Source organism: Hemitrygon akajei, chromosome 31 (assembly GCF_048418815.1).
Source record: "Hemitrygon akajei chromosome 31, sHemAka1.3, whole genome shotgun sequence".
In the NCBI taxonomy this organism is placed as follows: Eukaryota; Metazoa; Chordata; class Chondrichthyes; order Myliobatiformes; family Dasyatidae; genus Hemitrygon; species Hemitrygon akajei.
Genome location: NC_133154.1, coordinates 13,514,307 through 13,535,126, shown reverse-complemented (window position 1 = coordinate 13,535,126; position 20,820 = coordinate 13,514,307). Strand labels below are relative to the sequence as shown.

The 20,820-nt window shown below is 47.6% G+C and overlaps 1 protein-coding gene across 4 annotated transcripts in view; it reads right to left on the bottom strand.

Annotated features, from left to right (window-relative positions):
• pmm1l (phosphomannomutase 1-like) overlaps nt 1-17,741 on the bottom strand; it is a 29,206-nt gene extending 11,465 nt beyond the window's left edge. For 3 of the 4 annotated variants that reach the window (XM_073033835.1, XM_073033836.1, XM_073033837.1), the window contains exons 1-5: nt 17,433-17,741; nt 12,511-12,628; nt 12,231-12,307; nt 1,808-1,899; nt 405-504 (exon numbers count right to left, since the gene is read on the bottom strand). In XM_073033835.1, the coding sequence (XP_072889936.1) occupies nt 405-504; nt 1,808-1,899; nt 12,231-12,307; nt 12,511-12,628; nt 17,433-17,726 (681 nt within the window). In that variant the 5' untranslated portion in view covers nt 17,727-17,741. The remainder of the gene's footprint in view (nt 1-404; nt 505-1,807; nt 1,900-12,230; nt 12,308-12,510; nt 12,629-17,432) is intronic. The other variant, XM_073033838.1, reaches the window with a different exon arrangement.
• Nucleotides 17,742-20,820: the final 3,079 nt, after the last annotated feature.

The following is a 20,820-nucleotide window of genomic DNA, read 5'->3' as shown; positions in this document are numbered from 1 at the left end:
CTTCCGATGGATTCTACTCGACCCACTGAGACCCTCCAGCAGATTTTGTTGCTCCAGATTTCAGCATCTGTGGTCTCTTCCATTAGACTCAGGAATGTCTTCTGGTCTTAACCATCTTAAGTCAAGGGACCAGAACTGTTCCAAAACAGGACTGGGAACAACAGATGTTTATTCCAAAGAGGTTTTGAAGATATCAGTGATGATCTAGCCCAGGGGTTTCCAACTTTTTTTATGCCATTGACCCCTACCATTAACTGAGGAGGCTGTGGACCCCGGGTTGAGAACCCCTGATCTAGTGGAAGGACCGGAACCTTTTGGAAAGATGTCCTCCTCCTCAACGACAGCATGGGAGTGAGTCGTTGTGAGATCACATTATTCCCTCCGCCCCAGCACCCTCCAGTTACCTTGTCAATCTGGGAGAACTCGAGTCGCTCTGCTAAAGAACAGCTCCTGCCAATGGGACAGATGTTCAACATGCCGTTCCGAAACTCGATGAAGGTGCCCCTGTAACACAATGGCTCACATTACGTCTCCTCGGAACATAGAGGGAGGCCATTTGTCCCACCGAGTCTAAGGCAGCCTTCCAACCAATCCCATCACTCCCATTCCTCTCTGCTTAGCATTGCCCTGGGTAGAGACGTGGGTTCGATCCCGACCTCGAGCGCTGCCTGTGTGGAGTTTGCATGCTCCGCCTGTGATTTCCACCCGGGGCTCTGGCACACAGTTATGGAAGATGTGAGTGCTGAACAGGCCGCTGTAAGTTGTCCCTAGTGGGTGGTGGCTGAGTGGTAGAATCTGGGGGCGGGTGGGGGGGGGGGGGTGTAGTTGATGAGAGTGTGGGGATAATAAGGTGAAAAATTACCACAACAACTTACAGTACCAGCGACGCAGGTTCAATTCCCACCACTGCCCCTCCCCAGGCCTCAATATCTACTGTGCTGGTTTCCCGAAGCTCCTCGTCTTTCAAAAAATCTATCTACCCCCACATTAAATATTGCCCCCCCCCCCATGATCTGGCCTCCACAACACTCTGAGGCAAAGAAATCCAGAGATACACCACCATCTGTGGGGGGAAATATCAATGCAGAGGGCAATGAATATTCTCACATTCTCAGTATTTTTTTATTTGTATAGTTTGTCGTTTTTGCACATTCACTGTTTGTTATTCTGTGTCTACTTATGTTTAGTTTTTCATAAATTCTATTGTTTTTCTTTATTTCCTGTAAATGCCTGCAAGAAAATGAATCTTTAAGCTGACATATACATACTTTGCTGATAAGTTTACTTTGAACTTGCTCCATGGGCTAGGATAGACTCAATGGGATGAAAGACCACTCTGCATATTGTAAGGATTTTTTAATATATAATTTAATTTTATTTAGAGATACAGTGCAGTAACAGGCCCTTCTGACCCAATGAGCCCGTGTCATCCATTTACACCCATGTGACCAATAAACCTACTAACACTTACGTCTTTGGAATGTGGGAGGAAACCCACACGGTCACGGGGAAAACAGACAACGGCGGGAATTGAACCTGGGTTGCTGGGGCTGTAATAGCGTCATGAAAAGCAAACTGCTGGAGGAACTCTGTGGCGACGGAGGGATGGTTGACATTTGAGATGGAGATCCTATATCAGAATGTTTGGCAAGCTGGAGTGGGGCCCATGGTTCTTCTAGCCCTTTGCAATTTCCCCCATTGATCCCCCACTCCACCTGCAGCCCACACACCCACGCTAGCAAGTACCCACCCCCAGCCGTGCCTGAGCCAGGCCCGGCAGGAGAAGGGCGGGGTGCAGTCTCTTTACCTTTTGCGGGGTAGTCGGATGTCAGACATGTAGCTGAGGCAGAAGTTAATCAGCTCCTGGAGTAACTCCTCACCCAGGTAGTTCTGGATGGCCTGAGGGGTAACAATAGAGCAGGGCAAGGGAGGAGAGGGGACGAGGGAGATGTGGGTGAGGTACGGGAGGTGAGGGAGGGAAGAGCAAAATGGGATTTGTACTAAGAGCAGGAGAGGATGGGGGTGTGGGGAAGGCAGGAAGGGACATTGGGGGGAAGGGAAGAGAAGAGAGGGGAGGGTCAGGGAAAGGTGGTCTCGAAAACAGAGAGGGTGATAGGTGGGAAAGAAGAATGGGATGGAGGTGATGAGGGGACAGCTCAGGAGGATGAGGAAGGGGAGAATGGCGGTGGGGAGGAAGGGGCGGGAGAGGGAATGAGAGGGAATTGGATAGGATGGAGAGAAAGGGGAGGGTTAGAAGGGAGAGGAGAGGAGGGAAGGGGAAGGGGAGGGAGAAAAGGGACAGGCAGGAGTGGGAGGGGAGGAGGCGGGAAGGGACAGGGTAGGAAAAAGGAAGGGGAGAGGTGCATTAGTTAGCACAGGATGAACCAAGTCCGGCCTTGCTGAAAACTCACCACTTCACCTCCTGCGTTCTGGAAACGTATCCCAGCCTCCCAGTTTCCTGAATCTTTCCCAGAGACTCTGCACACAGATGGACATTGCCCCAAGTTTTGCCACTCAGCCCTCTCACTCTGAACAACATCTACATCTCCCCCCTTTCCCAGATCCCTGCACCCGGCTTTCCCATCCAACCCTCTGCCTTCGACAGGATCGCAGATCGCCAGCTGACCAGAGGTCATGGGTTAAGGGTGAAAGGCCGAACGCTTAAGAGGAACACGAGGGAAAATACCTTCAATCAGAGGTTGGTCAGGGTTTTGGAATGAGCTGCCAACGCAAGTCTTTGATTTGTTATGTCTTTGATTTCAACATTTATGAAGAGTTTCATTAGGTCCATGGGTGGGAGGGGTACGGAGGGCTGTGGTCTGGGTGAAAATCGATGGAACTAAGCAGTTTAAATGGTTCGGCACAGACTAGATGGGCCAAAGGGCCTCCTTCAGTGCTGTAAGTTTTCTATGACTTTATGATGTCCTGGTGAAGTTGCTCCTGCCACCTGCAGAGATCCTGCATCTCCCTCTCCTTTCCTCCTCTCATGTCCCTAATTTCTCGTTTTTCCCACCCGATTTCCACCACCCTCTCCTCCCCCCCCCCCGTCCTCAGTTACCCACTAACTCCCCCCACCCCAGCGTCTGAATCTCTTTCAGTCATCAGGCCAAACTTCCACCATTCCAACTTTGCTCATGTTCACAGCACCCGCAGTGTATTTTGTTTTCCTCCGGCCTATACGTGACTCCAGCCCCATCGCCAAGGTTGCCTACAACTACTTAAATACGGGTGAAAACAACTGCCGGAACTCGATGACAGACGTGCCTCAGTCTACCGGAGACTCACTGATCTTCTAGTTGGATGCTGGACATATGGCAACTCCACCACACCGCCTCAACTTTCTTAACTGTTTGCGTAGGTTCAGCAAGTCACCAAAAACTCTGACAAACTTCGGTCGATGCACAGCGGAGAGTCTCCTAAGAGTTTGAATTGCAGCCAGGTATGGAAACACCAACGCCCAGGGATGGAATAGTTTATAGAAAGTGGTGGATACAGCCCAGTATATCACAGGCAAAGCCCTCCCCACCACTGACAAAGAGAGTTGCCACAAGAACGCTTATATCCCAAAGTTGTGAAGGTTGGAAGATTAATTGGACATTGAAAGTTGGCCCTAGTGTGTAGGTGAAGAGTAGAAACTGGATGGGTGGGGCTGGAATTATGGGAATGTGAAGAGAATAAAATGGGATTGGTAATAGGATGATTGTATTGGAGTATAAAAGTATAAATTTTGCTGTGTAACCAAAACTATGTAGTCAGTTCGCTATTTGCAAATGCTATTTGCTATGCATGTACCCAATTTAGTAGGAGAATGAAATCCTAAGAATGTAGATTATAAATGGTGTGTTAATGAGAGGTAGCTAAGAGATGTAGAGTAGAACATGATTAAATCAATGGGTAGAAACAATAGTGGTGGATGTACTGGTGATACGCAACTATAGACCGATTGCATATGCTAATGCAACTAAACCAGGAGATTGCTATAAAAAATGCTATGTACAAGGATCGGTGGGCAATCAGCGACTAGCTCAATGACTGTCTCAGCTTTGATTTGCAAATTAAAGTTGAATACTTCTTGAAGAATCTTCTGCGTCTCCTGGTCATTTGTGGGGCACGAGAAACCACGACAAAATTGGCGACCGCGGCAGGACCGGAAAGAGACCCGCGGAAAGGAAACGGCTGATTGGGGACGCTTCCCAGTCCTCTAGGGACCCCCACAAGGCTAACAGAATTAAGGGTGCACCCAAACAAAAGGTAAGCGCTTTATGCGACAATTTGGACTAAGAATTCTGTTGGCTTTGGGGAGGTCTTGGAGCCTCAGAAGTGTGGAACCACTGCCGAAGGGTCTCTCCGGTCCAAAGAATCTGGCAGAATTGGGGGTTAACAGGAGGCTCAGAGGATTGCTCAAGAACACTGCAGTGAGGGTAAGTACAAATAAGTTAATAAGACGTTAAGAAAAAGTCCACGTGGTGTTGGTAAATCCCTGTGGGTACCGCTTCATATGAAACGAAGGGCTGAACGGGCAGGGAAAGGAAAATAGAGAAAATCCTCGTGGATACCGCCTTAAGAGATAAGGGTCTGAATAGACGAGGTGCAAAGAGCAAGTTCTGTGGATACCGCTCTGAATAGAGGTCTGTACAGGCAGAACAGAATAGACTAGGCATAGAATTAGAGTAAATATTATTCAGTAAACGAACTGTGAATCTCTGAAATACCTTAAAAAGAGAGAATAACATGACAGGTAAAGGAACGGCAGTAGAGATTCTGAGCAAAAAATTCCCTTTAAATAAATATGAGATCACAAAAACTTCAGAAAAATGGGAAAAAAGAACCAAAAACCTGGTCACAAAGTGGCCAAGAGAAGGAACGTTTGATGTAAGTTTGTGCGAAGAAATGGAAGGACTAATTAAAAATTACAAACCAAAAGATAAATCTAAGAAAAGAGGGCAAAAAAGAGAACGAGAAATGGAAGTGTTAAAACTCTTCAGAACGGAGGGAGAAAGGCTGAGGAGGACAGGTAGAATATTGATTACAAGCGAGGAAGACACTAAGGTGTTGGAGAAACTGCCTGTTAGAGAGAGAGGAAGGTACAGTGAGAAGCTGGCTTCAGCTCCGTACCCGGTTGCGAAAGAAACAGAAAAGCACCCTCCCTATAATGAGGAATGAACCCCTGAGCAGTGTCCCCTGCTGACGGGAACAGTAAACATGCAGGGAGAAGTACAAGTTTGGGATAATGAGGAGGAAACAAGACAATACGAGAAGGAAAAAGTGACGATATGGAAGGAGATACAGGCAGAAAGGATAAAGGTGGAACAGGCAAAGAGAGAAATGGAAGAAGAGATTGAACAGATGAAATACTTGAGAGAGGAAAAGGAGTATGAGGAGTATCGGTTATACTATAGAAATAAACAGACTAGAAAAGAAAGTGGCTCATCAAGGCAGGAAGAGATGAGGCATTCAAGAGGAAGTGGAAAAAAGATAGGAGATGAGAGTCTTGGAGAAACACAAGAGAGAAGGGAATCAAGCACGAGTAAGGATCATGAGGAGTCCCTGCCACAGGTGTACAGACACGGACAGGAAGAAAGAGAAGGTGACTCATTGGAGGAGCAAGAGTTAAGTGGAGAGAGAGAGGATACGAGAATTTGTGGGGAAGAGGTAGGAGGCAGAAGCCTAGAAGAGCAGAAGGAGGCGGTAGGGGAGCGACTTGCGGAAGTAGAGAGAGAGCCAGATAAGTTACTGAGAGGGGATTGCCAGAGGAGATGTGAAAAATACTCCAGGGGCCAACCAAGTATTGAATCAGGACAGAAAGGAAGGACTCCACAGGGAGACCGAGGGAAGAAGAGGGCCCCGGAGAAATTTGTGTGGGAGGCAGTAAAGAAACAGACTAAATTCAAACAGCCCAGACAGGACTGGAAGTCCCAAGGAGGGGGGCAGAGGAGCTATAGGCAGAGGGGACCAGTGAGGAAACAGGGGGAAAGAGAGGTAGAGAGATTGTGCTGGGAATGTAATCAGCCAGATCACATGAGAAGAGATTGTCTGTTTACACCATGGCCTGTCACACACCAGCAGGAACCGATAAGAAAGGAACCAAAGTTTAGCCAAGGACCAGCCCCCACAGGCCCAAGCAGACCTGTGAACCCCTATGCGAGGTATTAGGGGTGCCCCATGGACTTGAGTGGGAAGGGACTTTACCAATGATAACAAGGGAGGCATTGTTCAGGTTATGTTAGAAGGGCAACTGACACCAATGATGATAGATACTGGAGCCACGTACACTTGTGTACAGCCACAGTATGCCCTTCACCTTCCCATGTCAGGAAAGTTTATTAAGACGGTAGGGTTCTCAGGGAAAACACAGTTGACACAGTACACGGCTCCAGTGCAGTTGAGAATGGGAAACAAAGGAATTGTTTTGCCAGTGCTAGTATTTAAAGGAACTCCGATTAATTTGTTAGGCAGAGATGCCTTATTGAAATTAGAATTAAAATTAGAATGCACCAGAAATGGGCTGAGTGTGGGAAGAGCAGGGGCTCAATTGATAGTGCAAGAAGACAAGAAGGCTAATGTCTTTTGGATAGGAGACATCGCAGATCAGATTCAGGAAACCTGGGAAAAATGGAAAAAGGGCGTGCAGGCTATATTACCCAGGGCTGTAATGCCCAAATCTGAGCTACATTGTACAGTGATTTTTGACGAGACTCAGAACAGGGAGTTAGAGGAGAGATGGCACCTGGAGGCATGTACCCAACAAAACCTGGAAGGGGAGGCTGTGATAATTGGAAAGCAAGGAGCAGCTTTACAAGTTAAGTGGAACACCTTTTTAGAAAAATGGTACAGGATACCGGAGGCTGTGCCCCACGTAACGTTGTTGGTAAACAAGGGATATCAGTCTAAAGACTTAGGACCCTTAGTTAAGAGTGCTGAAACCGTAACAGTGTGGAGGAAAATCACGCCAGAGGTGTGGATATCAGAAGACAACAATTGCATTAAAATAATGGTAAGTGGGGATATGGTAGGGACAGTGAGAGAGGTCGAAATAACTCCCCAACCACACATGCCCGTGCTGGGAAAGGAAAGAGGCCAGCAGAAAGATAAAAGGTTAGATGAGTTGCCGTCTATTCTGTGGTCACAGCATGACACGGACGTAGGGAAAATAAAAACAGCTAGTCCAGTGGAAATAAAGCTGAAAAGGGGAGCAATTCCACCCAGGAGACCACAATACCTTCTAAGACCAGAAGCAGAAGAGGGAATAGCGTCGACAGTGCAGGGGTTGCTTGAAATAGGAGTGCTTATAAGAACAAACAGTCCATGCAATACCCCGTTGTTGCCGGTCTTAAAAGCAGATAAATCTAAGTGGAGATTGGTGCATGATTTGCGAGCGGTAAATGATGTGGTAGAGGACTGGCCAGCGGTAGTCCCCAACCCACACACGCTTTTGACTAATGTTCCACCAGAAGCAAGTTACTTTTCAGTGATTGATTTGTGTTCGGCTTTCTTCAGCATTCCTCTAGCCGATCAGTGTCAGTATTTGTTTGCATTTACTTACAGAGGTGCTCAGTATACCTATACCAGAATGCCGCAAGGATTTAAACATTCACCACACGTTTTTAATCAGGTGTTGAAGGCAGACCTAGAGGGCATGCCATTGGAAAGTACATTGTTACAGTATGTGGATGACCTGTTGATTTGCTCCCACAGCGAGGAACAGTGTGAGCAGGACACTATAACTCTGTTAGAGAAGCTGGTGCACGGAGGACATAAAGTATCCAAAAAGAAACTGCAATTTTGCACGCAGCAAGTGGAATACTTAGGCAGGGTAATATCCAAGGGAGTGAAGGCGATAGCACCAGATCAGATTGAGGCAATAACTAAGGCCCCAAAACCCCAGACTGTCGGGCAGATGATGACGTTTTTGGGAATGGCAGGGTACAGCTCAGATTGGATAGGAGAATATGCTGAGATTGTGGCACCTTTGAGAAAGATAATGAAAGAAGTAGGACATACCAATTTGAAGAACGGCTTACAGTGAAATGGAGAGGCGGAGATAGCTTTCAATACCATGAGAGTTGAAGTAAATTAAGATGTGCGTGGGCTTGGAAGAGGTTAAAGTCAGTAAACAAATGTGATTTAATTATGTCTGATAAGCAGGAATGCAGAAGCGCCTGACAAGATTAACTGCTTGTGGAAAACAGAGCAGATATGCGAAGATTGTAATCATTGAAGTCCTGAGATATGGACTATTGTTTTACAGAAATGTGTAAAAAAACAACTCCAAATATGGAATGGGAAAACACTGAATCTAAGACTGTGTACCTCCCGAGTCAGGGAGGGGAGGGGTAAGGAAGAAGGATAAAACCTGCTGCCCTGTAAGGTTCAGGGTTCCCTTCTCTGAAGGCACCCAGCTCTGCAGAACTGTTAATAAACTTTGTTTCCTTGAATTTGTCTTGAAGCCATTATTCGGGAGCGTGGCTCGTTTCTGACAAATACTATTAAGCAGGAATTGCAGTCAGCACCAGCATTAGCTTTGCCTGACTACGAGAAGGTTTTTCATTTGTATGTATCCAACCCACAGGAGGGTTATGTCACAGCGGTTCTAACACAAGAGACAGGCACAGGAAAAGCAAAGCAGCCGATAGCATTCTACAGTACGAGACTAGATGAGGTGGCTCAGGGGTATCCACCCTGTTATCAGGGATTGGCGGCGCTGTACTATGCATATGGAAAGGCATCATCTGTAACCCTGGGCTATCCTGTGAGACTGTACACACACCACAAAGTAGCAGAATTGCTGGAAAGAGGGAAATTTGTGCTGACGCCAGCCAGGATAGCAGCGTATCAGATGCTATTGACATTTCCAGACATAACTATACAGAGATGCACTACCAGTAATATAGCCAATTTTGTCCCTTTGGACTATGAAGGAGAACCCCATGATTGTGTAGGGAAGACGATGCCAAATTGAGAGCAGATTTACGGTCAGAACCACTAGAGGATGCAGATAAAAAGGTTCTGTTCGTAGATGGCTCTTGTTATAGGGATTATGATGGAAATCACACAGGGTTCTCAGTAGTGCAGCAGGATCAGTCGAGCTATAAGATTATTAGGATGGAGTCCTGTCCCCAACCGTGTTCCGCCCAACTAGCAGAAATCAAAGCCCTGACATCTGCGTGTGAAATGATGGAAGGTGAGAAAGTAGACATCTATACTGATATGGCATATGCTCATGGAGTATGCCATTTGTTCGGGGCAGTGTGGAAACAGAGAGGTTTTAAAAAAAGTAATGGAGATCCCATACAACATTGTCAGCACATTCTAGACTTAATAAAAGCCATAATGAAACCTAAAGCATTGGCTATAGTAAAATGCCAGGCACATAAAAAGGGAAACAATGTAATAACAAAGGGAAATCAAGCTGCGGACGAGGCAGCCAGAAAAGCGTCTGGGTGTACGTCAGCTGTCATTGCCCCCCAGGTAAGCCTAACTCCAGAACCTGGGGTAGAGGACCTAATTGAAATACAAGGTAAGGCAACTTTGGCAGAACAGACAATGTGGAGACGAAGGGGGGCCAAGCAGAACCCGGAAGGCTTGTGGAGCACGGAAGACGGTTTGTTGGTAGCGCCCACCCCTCTACTGACAATTCTGATTTCAGAAGCGCATGGGATGGACCATTGTGCAAGGGGGGAAGTGATAAAGAAAATAAAGGAGGATGGTTTTTGGTCACCTTATTTACAGGCTTCAGTGGACTTTGTCTTGTCACAGTGCGAGGTATGCGCACAAAATAATGTTCAGAAGGGAATTACAACCCCAATAGGTCACATTCCTGTACCTGAAGGACCATTTAAACATTTAGTGATCGATTACGTAGACATGATAAAGCCAGTGAGAGGGAAAAGATACATGCTGGTAGTAATTAATCGATTTAGCAGATGGGTGGAGGCGGTACCTTCAAGAGATCAAGGGGCAAAGACAGTGGTAAAATTTCTGACAAATGAAGTGATCCCAAGGTTTGGAATACCTACAGAAGTTAGCTCAGACAATGGTTCAGCTTTTATCCAGAAAGTAGTCAAACTGGTACTACAGGCGCTGAGGATAAAGCAAAGATTTGGATGTGTATACCACCCTCAGTCGCAGGGCATGGTAGAGAGAATTAATGGAACCCTGAAAGCCAAACTAAACAAAATTTGTGCAGACACTAAACTTAATTGGGTCGATGCTTTACCGTTAGCATTGATGAGTTACCGCATGCAAACTAATCGAATGACATGCCTGACACCACATGAGATGCTCACTGGGAAGCTATCATATCTGTGATAGGGGTAAGCAAAAATGTTGAATGGATAAACTATATATACTACAATCAACAGAGGTTCATCAACTACACCGATGATGCACTGGAGGCCTTAGGGCAACAGCTGGATGCAACTAGCAGGGTGGCGTGGCAAAACAGACAGGTACTGGATTGGCTTTTGGCAGAAAAAGGGGGAGTGTGTGTAATGTTTGGAGAACAATGCTGCACTTTCATACCGAACAATACTAGCCCAGAAGGGTCTTTCACCAGAGCAATGAATAAGTTAAAGAATCTGCGGATGGAGGTCAAACAGAATGCAGGGTTCGGACATCAGTTCTTTGATTGGTTAGAAAGTAGACTCGGAGGATGGGGAGCATGGCTGACTAAAATAGCAATAACTGTCAGTATTATATTGTTGAGCTGTGCGCTTGTGCTGTGCTGTTTTCTTCCTTGTCTCAAATCTCTTGTAGTGCGTGCTGCAACCAAACAATTTCCGATGCTCGTGGCAATTACTGAAGCAAGCTTAGTGGAGAAAGAAACACCAAAAATGTATCGTTACAGCCTACAACACCTGCAGGATGAACAAGAGCAAAACGACAGTGTGGGAGTAGATTGTAAGGGCTTCTGAGTTTTTTTCCCTGTCTCAGGTACAGAGGGACAGATTTTTGGCTCAGCGGCCCAGGGTAACAGGGAGAGAATACTTTGAGGTCTTGGCGCAGAAAATTATAGTTTAACCCGAGATTTGGGAATAAGTGCTTGAGTTTATTGGGGCTTTTGTACGCAGACTCTTAGTCTTTTCTCTGTGTGAGACCCTCTGGGTCTCAAAGGGGGGATATATTGGAGTATAAAAGTATAAATTTTGCTGTGTAACCAAAACTATGTAGTCAGTTTTGAAACTTGCTATTTGCTATGCATGTACCCAATTTAGTAGAATGAAATCCTAAGAATGTAGAAGACAATGGTGTGTTAATGAGAGGTAGCTAAGAGATGTAGATTAGAACATGATTAAGTCACGAAATCTTAAGAATGTAGAAGACAATGGTGTGCTAATGAGAGGTAGCTAAGAGATGTAGATTAGAACATGATTAAGTCAATGGGTAGAAACAATAGTGGCAGGATGTACGTGTGATAAGCAACTATAGACCGATTGCATATGCTAATGCAACTGGACCAGGAGATTGCTATAAAGAATGCTGTGTCCGGGGATCGGTGGGCAATCAGCGACTAGCTCAATGACTGTCTCAGCTTTGATTTGCAAATTAAAGTTTAATACTTCTTGAAGAATCTTCTGCGTCTCCTGGTCATTTGTGGGGCACGAGAAACCACGACAATTGTAGCCATGTGGTTGATGGTTGGTGCAGACGCTGTAAGCCTGTAACCCTGCTGAACAACCTCATGATTCTAACAGCAGCCTCACTCTCCCTAATTCCCCTCCACGGACCCTGTCAACACTTCCTGCTGCCCGAGTCAAGTAGCTGGAATAGTCAAAGGCCCCGTCCACCCCAGACCATCTCTCCTCCCCCCCAATACAAAAAGCCTGAACGTGGCGAACATCAGGCTTGAGCGCACCCCCAACCCCACTGAGCTGACCCAGTTGGATCCTGACCTTGGGTGCTGTCTGTGCGGAGTTTGCATGCTTTCTCTGTGACTGCCTGAGTTCATGGAAGAGCCATGAGACTATTGAGCGTACCTCTTGTGTGATAAAATAGACGCTTGACCCCAGTCTAGTGTGTCATGGCCTTGAACCTTACTAACTCTGTAACACCACAATCCGTACTCTGCAAATGCTTTTCCCCCCTACTGTCTCGACGTACTGATGTGATGACATGTACAACAGTGTTTTTCCACTGAAACTCCATACACGTGAGAATGATAAACCTCCCCCCCCCCCCCCCCCGCTGCGCCTCCGTGGAAAAGCATCGCACCCTCCGGGCCGCTCACCCACCTCCTTTGTGACGAACTTCCCGTCCCTGTACTGGACCGTCCCATTTTCAGCAAAGACGTAATCAAATTTCCGAACGACTGCAATGGCAGAAGAGAAGGGGAGATGGGTGAGAACAGCGGGGCGTGACGGAACCGTGGACGTCCGCCGGGGAGCGGGGAGCTCCTGCCTCTCTGAGGTCTAACGGGATTGTTGGGAGGGATCACTGCCCACGGTGGTTAACAGACGGGGTCTGAGACTTGCCCGCTCACCCCTTCCCCCCCACTTTCGGCCGGCACCTCACCTTCTTCTCCTTCCCCCAGTTGCTCTGCTATCTTGGCGTAATCTGAGCCTCCCACAACACCAATCTTCACCTTCTTCCTCAGCCCCTGCAAAAACGCGTCCAGCTCAGGAGCAATCTTCTGCAAGCAGAGCGGGGAAGAGAATGAGAACGGGGAGTGGGCCAGTGGAGGGAAGGTGGGCTGGGGTAGGAGGGGGTGAACCGGGGTCAGGAGGGGCACAGACCGGGGAGAATGCTTGTCGGACAAAGGTTCCTCTGCGACACATAACCCCTCGGTCTCTGTTCCTGGGCTGCGGATTTAATTCCAAGCTTAAAACCCAAGGGCTTATGTTTATGTATGTGGGAGGAGGATTGGATGGAAGAGTGAGGAGAGGGGTGTGTGGGAGAGAGGAGCAAGAGTGGGGTGGAAAGGGGGGAAGAGTGGAGAGAGGGTAGAGTCAAGGGAGAGGGGGAGGGAGGGCAGAGAGAGGGGGGAGAGGGCAGGTGAGGGGGGTGAGAGAGAGAGGGGTGCGGGGGGAATGGATGGGTTCCACAACCTACGGACTCACTTTCAAGGCCTCTATAACTCATGTTCTCTCTGAATTTTAAAATTTAAAAAAAAATTATTTATTTGTTTATGCATTTTATTGTTTTTTTTGTATTTGCTGTTTGTCTTCTTTTGCAGTGGCTGTTTGTCAGTCTTTGTGCGTTGTTTCTCACCAACTCTCTTGTATTTCTTTGTTCTACTGTGAATGCCTGCAAGAACACAAACCTTAGAGCGGCCTGTGGTGACATGTAAGCACTCTGACAATGAAGTTACTTTGAACTTTGAGAGGTGCCGACACCCCGCAGGGTGGGTGTAACCGGGCCTTGGAGCGCTGGACCATGGGGTCCAACGCCCTTGCTCCCCCAGATCTTGTTCACGGGCTGTTGGCCTGCAGGTTTAGGAAGAAAACTCTCCCAGCCTTTCCAAGTACGGAGAGGATTGTGTCACGTTTACCAACACCAAAACATTTCCAGCTGCCTTGCAATCTGTTTACAACTCTGTAATACATTGCTTGTGTCCACATTGTCTGGAATACCAAGTATGGCACAGGAATGACGGCCATGTGCTCTAGGAGGCAGTGACCCAGCACATCGGTGGTGTTTGATCAGCTAATTTTCCAAACTATTGGATGTTCCCCAAGAGATTTAATATTTTTTTTGACATGTGGCACTATAATTCATTTCCCAGTGAACTGGTCAAGTTGAAAAGCAGCACAAGAAACAGAACTCTGAAGGGTTGGTTGAATGAAAACACGGGGAATGGCGCCTGGTGAATTGATTGGGAATGGGGGGCGCGGAGCGTTAGGAAGAGAGCTTGGGAACCAGGATGTGTGGCGGATATTACCTGGCGTGCCGGTTGCCGAACCAGGTCTCTAATTGGTTGGATAGTAGTTCTTCATTGTGTTTTACTGGTTACACACTTAACTACTAGTGCTAGCACTCGAGTCAGGTCCGATGTGCTCACAATGGACTGTTCCCCGAGTGGAGAATGGCTGTGCGTGACTTTAGTTGATGGGGGGCGGGGGGCTGATGCACGGGCTGTCACCACATGGGGTCAGGGTCCAGTGACATGGAACGCAAGACAATCGGGGACCTTCTCTGCCGCAGCCTTCCTCCACCTTCACTGCCGTTGTGATGGGTCTTCAGCTTCCACCGTGGGCTGCCCCAATCAACCCTTAACCCCCCCCTGACTCCAGGAGGCATTGGTGGGGTGCAGGGGAGAGGAGTGTCACTTGCCCCCTTCACTTCACTAGACCTTCCCCCCCGCCCGTCCTTGCAGGTAGTGGCGCTTGGCTGGTCTTCAGGAGGTAAGGTAAGGGAAGTGGGCAAGACAATAGGTGTTGCCAACACAGGGAATCGTCACAAACACAATTACCCAGGCACTGAAGTCAGGTGTTTACTACAGACTGAGTCAGAGAGAAGCTGAAGAGTGGCCTTGCGCAAGAGAAGAATTTCCCTGCGTCCTGCTCCTTTCCCCGAGTCCGACCTAATATCAGAGGTACAAATACATTCTCTCTCTCTCTCTCTCCCCCTCCCTCTCTATTCTAACTCTTCTTCTCTGTGTTCATCTCATCTCTTTCCTCTCTCTCTGCTCCCCCCCACTTCCCTGTCATCTGTCTTCACTCAAAGAATCAGATTTATTATCACTGACATACGACGTGCCATTCCTAGCTGCTGCCTGTCTTGCAGAGTTCCTCCAGCACCTGCAGACTCTCCTGTGTTTATGATTTGAAATTCGTTCTTTCGCAATAGCATTACAACACAAAGCCATTGTGATCTTTAAATTACAAAAATAGAGTACAAAAAATGAGGGAGTGCTCATGGGTTCATGAATCATTCAGAAATCTTTTCCCTTTTATCAGAGTGACTGCTCTTCTCTCTCAGCCACTCACTCACTATCCTTCCACTCTGCCCCACTTACTCCATCCCATTCGCTTTTCTTCCCCTTGTCCCCCTCTCTCTACCCCCTTTGTCGTCACCCCCTCCTTCCCTCCGTATTAGCAACACAATGCTCACTTGATGAGCCTGCTACGAACCTGTCCCATCCACCAACAATGTCTTGGATGTGAGTGCTACCAGGCGATAGTCATTAAGGCAACTCACATTATTCTTCTTAGACCCTGGTATAATTGTTGCCTTTTTGAAGCAAGTGGGAATTTCCACCCGTAGCAGTGAGAGTTGTAAATGTCCTTTGATACTTCCACCAGTTGGTTGGCACAGGTTTTGAGGCTTACCAGGTACTCAGTCGGAACCTTCCGCCTTACGAGGGTTCACTCTCTTTAAAGACAGCCTAAAATCGGCCTCTGAGACACGGAGTTATCCAGTGCAGGAGCAATCTTCACAACTGACATTATATTCTCCCTTTCAAAGCGGGCATAGAAGGCTTTGAGTTCAGCACCGCTGCCATTCATGCTATTGGGTTTCGCTTTGTCGGAAGTAATGTCTTGCAAACCCTTCTAGAGTTGTTGTACATCCGAAGTCGCCTCCAACCTCGTTCAAAATTGTCTCTTCACCCTTGAAATAGCCATCCGCAGGTCATACCTGGTTTTCTGGTACAGGCCCGGGTCGCCAGACTTGAATGCCACAGATCTAGCCTTCAGCAGACAACGTACCTCCTGGTTCATCCAGATGGAGGGAAGGAACCTACAAAACCCTCTGTTCTAACGTAGTCTACCAGGAGACGACATTAACCCTGCAAATGCAACCTTGTGATCCTCATCCAGACCAGCACCAGGGTACATTGCCTGTTGAATTAGCCCTCACTGATGCTGGTTAGAGCAATTACTTGACTCCTATGGCAACCCTTACATAATTTATACCAACATTGCTGCCTTCCCCAGCCTTGGTATGAGAAGAACTTTACAAGTTCTAAATAGACACAGAAGGTCCAATGCGTCTATGCTGGTTCATAGGACAATCCCATTCCCCGCTCATTTTCCCTGAAACCTATTCTCACCCCATTCCTCTCAACTCCACCAAATTCTTGATGCGTGAATGAAGTCACCGGAGAAAATTACTGGTAGACACAAAGCAGCCTCTTTAATCGACAAAACAAGGTACAACAGGCATCATACGGAGACGCTTTCGGTCGAAAGGTCTGCTGGCCCAACGTGGGCTCCATATTTTATGTGGCAAACATCAAAGGACAACTCCATATTCACAGTGTACCGACAATGCTCCCTTTGAAACTGCACGCACCCTTCACTTGGATGTCAGAGGCGATTTGAGACACGTCATTGTGAGCATTTAATAGGTTGTGGGAGCAAAGCCCCATTACTATCCCCAGGTTATAACAACCTTAAGGAAACATCTGACTCACTTAACGACAACACAGGCCCCTCGCTTTGACAGTGACTGACTCCATGAAGCCCAGCCCACGGCAAACAGTAACTTGTACCGAGGTTGATGTACCGAGGAAAGAGCACACGGAGATGTCCGCGTGGGGGAATGCTGCCGACTGGCACATTCTCGCCTGCAGGAGTACGGGCTGAGGGTTGCACTCAAACTCGGTGCAGCCACCGCAAGGGCCCGGTGGGGAAGGACCACAGTCTAGGGTCCTTCTCTCGTGGGAGTTGAGGGGTGGGTGGCGGGGTGTATACCCCTAAACCACTGTATGTAAATATGGAATAACAGAATGCCACCTGGGTGGTAAAAGTGTGGGAATGTAAAGACTGTAATGGAAACATTTGTAAAGGACTGAGAGTCATTGAATGGTTTACTGTACCTAATTTTAATTTTGAATAAAGTCTATTTTGTTTAAAAAAAACACTTGTACCGAGGTTGCATCCCATGCGAGTGCCCTGGTCAAACTTTCACACCGGGACACAGAAGTTGAAAGTTGGCGAGTGGTTGGTGTGGGGGGTGACTGGTTTAAAAGAAGATTGGCCAGGGACAAATGATGGGGGCATGTTGGGGGGGGGGAAGACAGGTATTGGGGGAGAAGAGGACGAATTTGTGGGGAACTCGAAGGGAAACGGCAAAGTTTACGATGGGACGGTTCAGACGGGAGCAATGGACAACGGTGAGGTCGGGCTAGCAACCCGATGATAAAGTCTAACCTCGTCCCGAGTGTCCGTTTTCCCCGGGGTGGGTGAGCGGGACACACAAAACGCTGGAGGAGCTCAGCAGACCAGGCAGCACGTTTCTTCGTCAGGGCTGGAAAGCGCTCGCCCAGCGTTTTGTGTGTTTCCAGCATCTGCAGATTTTCTGGTGCACGGGAGAGCTGGGGCTGGGTGCGGATCGGTACTCGGGACGAACTGACTCTCCTGCTCGGTGGAAGACCAGAGGCCGGATCCGAACAGAATACCTGGGCTGATGAGGCTGTGAACGTTGTCCCGAGCGCGAAACCCCCACTCGGTCTCTCCCAGCGGGGAGCGGCCGCGGCCCCCCACGATGCTTACCTGCCGGGCGGGGGTGAGGGTCCCGTCCACGTCGAACAGGCAGAGGGTGTAGGGGTCGGGCCGGCTCTCAGCCATGCCGGCGCCGCCGCATGTGTCCGGAGCGGCGATAGCAACAGCACAACAGGAAGATTCCCTCCACTGACGAGCTCGGTCACATGCCCCGCGGGGAAGTGGTTTATAGACACGCAGGAGGTGGAGAGAGGGAGTCGGCGGGGCGTTGGAGAGGGCAGGGTCAAGGAGAATACTGTGGAGGGTAGGGTTGCCCACCACACAACTGACAGACCGCTTTGTCATCAGTTTTGGATCCTGACATTACATTCTGCAGCCACGGTGCTGCACAGCAAAGGAGGCCGTTCGGCCCACCGCCTCCCTCGCGACCATCTTGCTAATTCCTCTTGCCAGCATAAATTTCTCATTCAAATGCTTGTCCTGGTGCCCTTTTAAATGTAGTTACTGTGCTTTTCTCTTCCACCTGACCTGCTCGTTCTGGGGACACACACACACAAACCTCACCTTACCTAACCTAACCACCTACCAGGCAGCATCTATGGAGAGAAATAAACGGATCTCGGCCGTTTCGGGTCGAGATCCTTCATCAGGACTGGAAAGGAAGGAGGCAGAACCCTCCCCGCCTCACCTAGTTTCATCTGTCATCTGTCGGCACGTACTTCTGCCACCCACCGCGCCCTCTAATTCAGGCATTTTCATACCTCTGACTACCCTTGAGAAGACGCTGGTGATGAAAGTATTCCCACTGTACAGTTATGGAGTGAATTCTGGAATTCACTGGCTGCGGTAATATTCCGATATTCCAGCACCCAAGTCTTTGGTGATCCCGGCCTGACTGCTTTAATCTAGATCATTGAATGTCACTCCCGTTAATGCACCCCCTGCTCGTTTAATTCATTTATTTTCCAGTGAGACAGTTAATTATTATTTTTTTGCTCTCTATTCTAAACCCACCCGTGAAACAAGAAGCCACTGGATGCCAGGAACAGTGAATGTAAAGCTTAGTGAGAGAACAACTTCCGGGTTGTAGCAATGAGTTGCTCTGCCCGAACGTGGAATGTGCTATCAGCTGGGTGTAATACACAAATCTAGCACTCGGGCTGTTCACACTGTGCAAGAGTGGGCTTAACCTGGGCTTGACTTTAAAAAGTTGACCCAAGTCAAAAATAGATCGAATCTTCAACGCGACTGTAACTCGGCTCCTGATGTTCTTGTTTCGGGGTCGCTGGGTTCAAAGTCTATTCCAGAGGCAGATACAGCACTGAGTGGGTCCCACACCGTCAGATGGGATGTTAGAAATGAGGCCGATCTCTCCTCTCGAGTGGAACTAAAAGATGTCATGGTGCTATTTTGAGAGGTGTGATGCATTCCTGTCTTCAAATAAGCGCCAGAGATTTTCTGACCTTTTGTCACACTGCTGTGTTTATACAGTCAGATGATGATTATTATTATTATTACTACACCTGCTCGTTAATGCAATTATCCAATCAGCCAATCATGTGACAGCAATCAATGCATAAAAACATGCGGACAGGGTCAAGATGTTTAGACCAAACATCGGAATGCGGAAGAAATGTGACCTAAGTGACTATGACCTTGGAATTATTGTTGGCGCTCGAGTATCTAAGAATCTGCTCATCTCCTGGTGTTTTCACACACAACAGTTTCTAGAGATTACACGGAGTCGTGCGAAAAACAACAGAAAGAAACATCCAGTGAGTGGCGGTTCTGTGGGTAAAAATGCCTTGTTAATGAGAGATCAGAGGAGATTTGCCTCCCATCTCGTCTCTAGGCTTCAGCAAGAGCATCGTCAGCAAATACACCATTGCGTTAAATCTCACTGCCCTCTGCAGGTTGTTTCTGGAGAACCATCACCTAAATTCTCTGCTTGATATCTCACCTGAACATACTCATTAGTAGGAGAAACCTCTTCACACCAGGACTTAAAATGATCCCTTACTGTTTGATATGGCAGGAAATTGGATAAGGAGATTGAGAGGGGATCTGATTGAAACATATTATTAAGGGATTGGACAAGACAGGCAGGAAATATGTTCCAGATGCTGGGAGAGTCCAGTACCAGAGGGCATGGTTTGAGAATAAGGGGTAGGTCATTTAGGAGAGTTAAGGAAAAACTTCTTCTCCCAGAGAGTTGTGGGGGTCTGGAATGCACCGCCTCGGAAGGTAGTGGAGGCCAATTCTCTGGATGCTTTCAAGAAGGAGCTAGATAGGGGAATCAAGGGATATGGGGACAAGGCAGGAACCGAGTATTGATAGTAGATGATCAGCCATGATCTCAGAATGGTGGTGCAGACTCAAAGGGCTGAATGGTCTACTTCTGCACCTATTGTCTATTGAAATCCAAACCCAGGCTGCAGAATATGACCAATGGAGCCTGCACAATTCCTCTACCTTCCTTCCATATTCCATCTAGGGCTCAGCCCTTGGAACTATACACCAGAGGAGGCCAAAGGCTTTCTGCAGTTGAAACAAAACTCCCCGTTCACACAAGCAGAAGAAAAAGTACACCACTGGCCCATCAGATTTCTCCAATATGCTCATCCTCATCGTCTTGCCCTCTAATTAGAAAGGATACCATGTTTGATGTTTTGTACATGCATATTTAAATCTGAGCCGTCTTGCCGATCTATACTTCATTTGTCTTTCAAGTTCAGTAGCCAGAATTTTGACCAAAGGTTTAATTATCAATTAGACCTGCCTGCCTTGCGCTTAATGGTTTGCCCCAGCTCTTGCCAATGCTTTCTACTGGCCAGACAGGACAGGGCCTCTTCCAGAAATGTGACCTGCTGAAAGAACTGCATTGACACATAGTGAAGTCTCAACCCTTCCAGCTCATCGGCCGTCACTGTTGGCAAACATTATTTTTTAAACGAACATTCAGAATCACCTAGAACCTGTTAGAGTGTTAACATCTTTAATTACTATCACTGCTTACTTCTCAATTTTATGGCAATCTGCTCACAAGAGTGGGGTTTTCCAGCTGAAAGCTGGCTGCTGGCAAAGAATCTGTTCCACTATCTCTAGATGTTATATTCAAGGATGATTTGTTTCCACTCCAGTTCTGAGATGACTACTTGTCTGCTACAGTTGGAGCCAGTGTGTCTGCTCCTCTTATCATTCACCAGGTTTTCCCACATTCTGACAGAGGCACTAGGTTCTCACTGTCAACCTGAATGTCACAGGGCAGAATTATGCACTCGTCAAGAAAGGTGGCTTCAGGAACAGTTTTGAAGTGTTTTGTCAGTCTCCTGGTCACCTCTTGGGTGGTGCTTAGGGCAGCGTGCTTATGAGGCAGCTAATGTGTCACTGGCAAAATGAGATTGCTTTCTCTTCTAGCATTAAGTAACTTAACAATACA